We start from the raw sequence: 2,480 nt of genomic DNA, 5'->3' as shown, positions 1-2,480 counted from the left end.
CGGAAATTAAAATTTCAGGAATCTGAATGATTTTATTGCAAATGTCCAGCAACGCACGTATTAAAACAATAAGTACAAGAATATAAATGACATGAATCATAGGCAAGTTTTCATAAGAGTTCATTTACACTTTAGTCAACCTCCTCAATGGTTGGTCCCTGGGTGTCGGCTGAGCTGGCTGAGCTGGCTCGTGCCTGAGCTCCACAGCCCCCTGCAGGCATTCCTCCCTGATACAACTTGGTGATGATGGGGTTGCACACTTTCTCCAGCTCTTTCAGTTGATGTTGGTACTCCTCTTTTTAAGCCAACTGGTTGCTCTCCAGCCAGGCTATGGCCTGATCACACTTGTCAATAACCGTCTTCTGGTCCTCCTCACTGATTTTCCCCTTCATGTTCTCATCCTCCACGCTGCTCTTCATGTTGAAGGTGTAGGATTCCACAGAGTTCTTGCCGGCGATCTTCTCTCTCTGCGACTCATCCTCGGCTTTGTATTTGTCTGCATCCTGCACCATCCTCTCAATCTCTTCTTTGCTGAGCCTGCCCTTATCGTTGGTGATGGTGATTTTGTTTTCTTTGCCGGTGCTCTTGTCCGCCGCGGATACATTCAAAATGCCGTTGGCGTCGATGTCAAAGGTGACCTCAATCTTAGGAACCCCTCTCGGAGCGGGTGGGATTCCTGAGAGCTCAAACTTGCCCAGCACATTGTTGTCCTTGGTCATGGCTCTTTCCCCTTCACACACCTGGATTAGAACCCCGGGCTGGTTGTCAGAGTAGGTGGTGAAGGTCTGGGTTTGTTTAGTGGGGATGATCGTGTTGCGCTTAATGAGGGCCGTCATGACTCCTCCAGCGGTCTCAATACCGAGGGACAGAGGAGCCACGTCCAGCAGCAGCAGGTCCTGGACGTTGGCAGAGGTGTCGCCGGTGAGAATAGCAGCCTGGACGGCAGCACCATAGGCCACCGCTTCATCTGGGTTGATGCTCTTGTTCAACTCCCTGCTGTGGAATAGATCCTGCAGGAGTTTCTGGACTTTGGGAATTCGGGTTGAGCCTCCAACCAGGACAATGTCATGGATCTGTGCCTTGTCCATCTTGGCATCCCTCAGAGATTTCTCCACGGGTTCTAATGTTCCCCTGAAGAGGTCAGAGCACATCTCCTCAAAGCGAGCCCTAGTGATGGAAGTGTAGAAGTCCATGCCCTCAAACAGAGAATCAATCTCAATGCTGGCCTGGGTGCTGGAGGACAAGGTCCTCTTGGCCCTCTCACAAGCTGTGCGCAGCCTTCTCAAGGCTCTCTTGTTTTGGCTGATGTCCTTCTTGTTTTTCCTCTTAAACTCCTCCACAAAGTGGTTGACCATGCGGTTGTCAAAGTCCTCTCCACCCAGGTGGGTGTCTCCAGCTGTGGCCTTCACCTCAAAGATACCGTCCTCAATCGTCAGAATGGACACATCAAATGTCCCCCCGCCCAGGTCAAATATCAGGACATTGCGTTCTCCTGAATTGCCTTTGTCCATACCATAAGCGATGGCAGCTGCTGTTGGCTCATTGATTATTCTCAGTACATTCAGCCCTGCAATTACACCGGCGTCCTTAGTGGCCTGCCTCTGGGAGTCGTTGAAGTAAGCTGGAACCGTGACGACCGCTTTGGACACCTTCTGCCCAAGGTAGGCCTCCGCAATCTCTTTCATCTTTACCAGGACCATGGACGAGATCTCCTCAGGGTAGAAGGATTTGTTCTCCCCCTTGTATTCCACCTCAACTTTGGGCTTTCCTCCATCACTCACCACCTTAAAGGGCCAATGCTTCATGTCGGACTGCACCACAGGGTCGTCAATCTTTCGGCCAATCAGTCGCTTGGCATCAAACACAGTGTTGATGGGGTTCATGGCCACCTGGTTTTTGGCTGCATCTCCAATGAGCCTCTCAGTGTCTGTAAAGGCCACATAGCTGGGGGTCGTCCTGTTGCCCTGGTCGTTGGCAATTATTTCTACTTTTCCATGCTGGAAAACTCCCACGCAGGAGTAGGTTGTGCCCAGGTCAATACCAATAGCCACACCTTTAGCTGCAGACATCTTGGTTGTTCACAGTTTGGTGCCTAGAAATAAAGGGCGAGGATTAAAACCTGATACATAGTTGGTCATTACATAATCCTGTTAAGAGCATAAATGTTTGATGAATAGAAATAGGGACATATTTTATCTTACATTTTGTCTGGTGATGTCTGTAGGCATCTGTATAATGTATAACAGTCATGTGAACTGAACTGCTAGGACACATAGCTTTTCACTCGCCAGTCATTTGTATTCCGATTACATTTGATTCTATTGTCTTTTTCTCTCGTTGTCTTGTAATTTTAGTAGTTATCTTTGTTGTTCTCATCAAGATTTTCAAATGTCCCATGCACTTTCAATGCTATTTCCCCTCAGGGATAATAACGTTTTTTAATGTAAATGAAACTAATTAATAGCCTTCTATTGGTCATC

The 2,480-nt window shown here is 48.2% G+C and overlaps 1 protein-coding gene across 1 annotated transcript; it reads right to left on the bottom strand.

The window, feature by feature from the left end:
- Nucleotides 1-215: 215 nt before the first annotated feature.
- LOC311234541 (heat shock 70 kDa protein) lies at nt 216-2,092 on the bottom strand. The gene has a single exon (XM_084321785.1). It carries the CDS (start codon nt 2,067-2,069, stop codon nt 300-302), a length of 1,770 nt encoding a protein of 589 aa, XP_084177911.1. The 5' UTR covers nt 2,070-2,092; the 3' UTR covers nt 216-299.
- Nucleotides 2,093-2,480: the final 388 nt, after the last annotated feature.

The sequence above is a fragment of the Notolepis coatsorum genome (assembly GCF_963971535.1).
Source record: "Notolepis coatsorum genome assembly, chromosome: 9".
In the NCBI taxonomy this organism is placed as follows: Eukaryota; Metazoa; Chordata; class Actinopteri; order Aulopiformes; family Paralepididae; genus Notolepis; species Notolepis coatsorum.
This window is presented reverse-complemented; position numbering and strand designations above follow the sequence as displayed.

Bases quoted from the DNA above. Each gene is read 5' to 3' on its own strand.
- LOC311234541 (XM_084321785.1), bottom strand. From the start codon at position 2,069: ATGTCTGCAGCTAAAGGTGTGGCTATTGGTATTGACCTGGGCACAACC.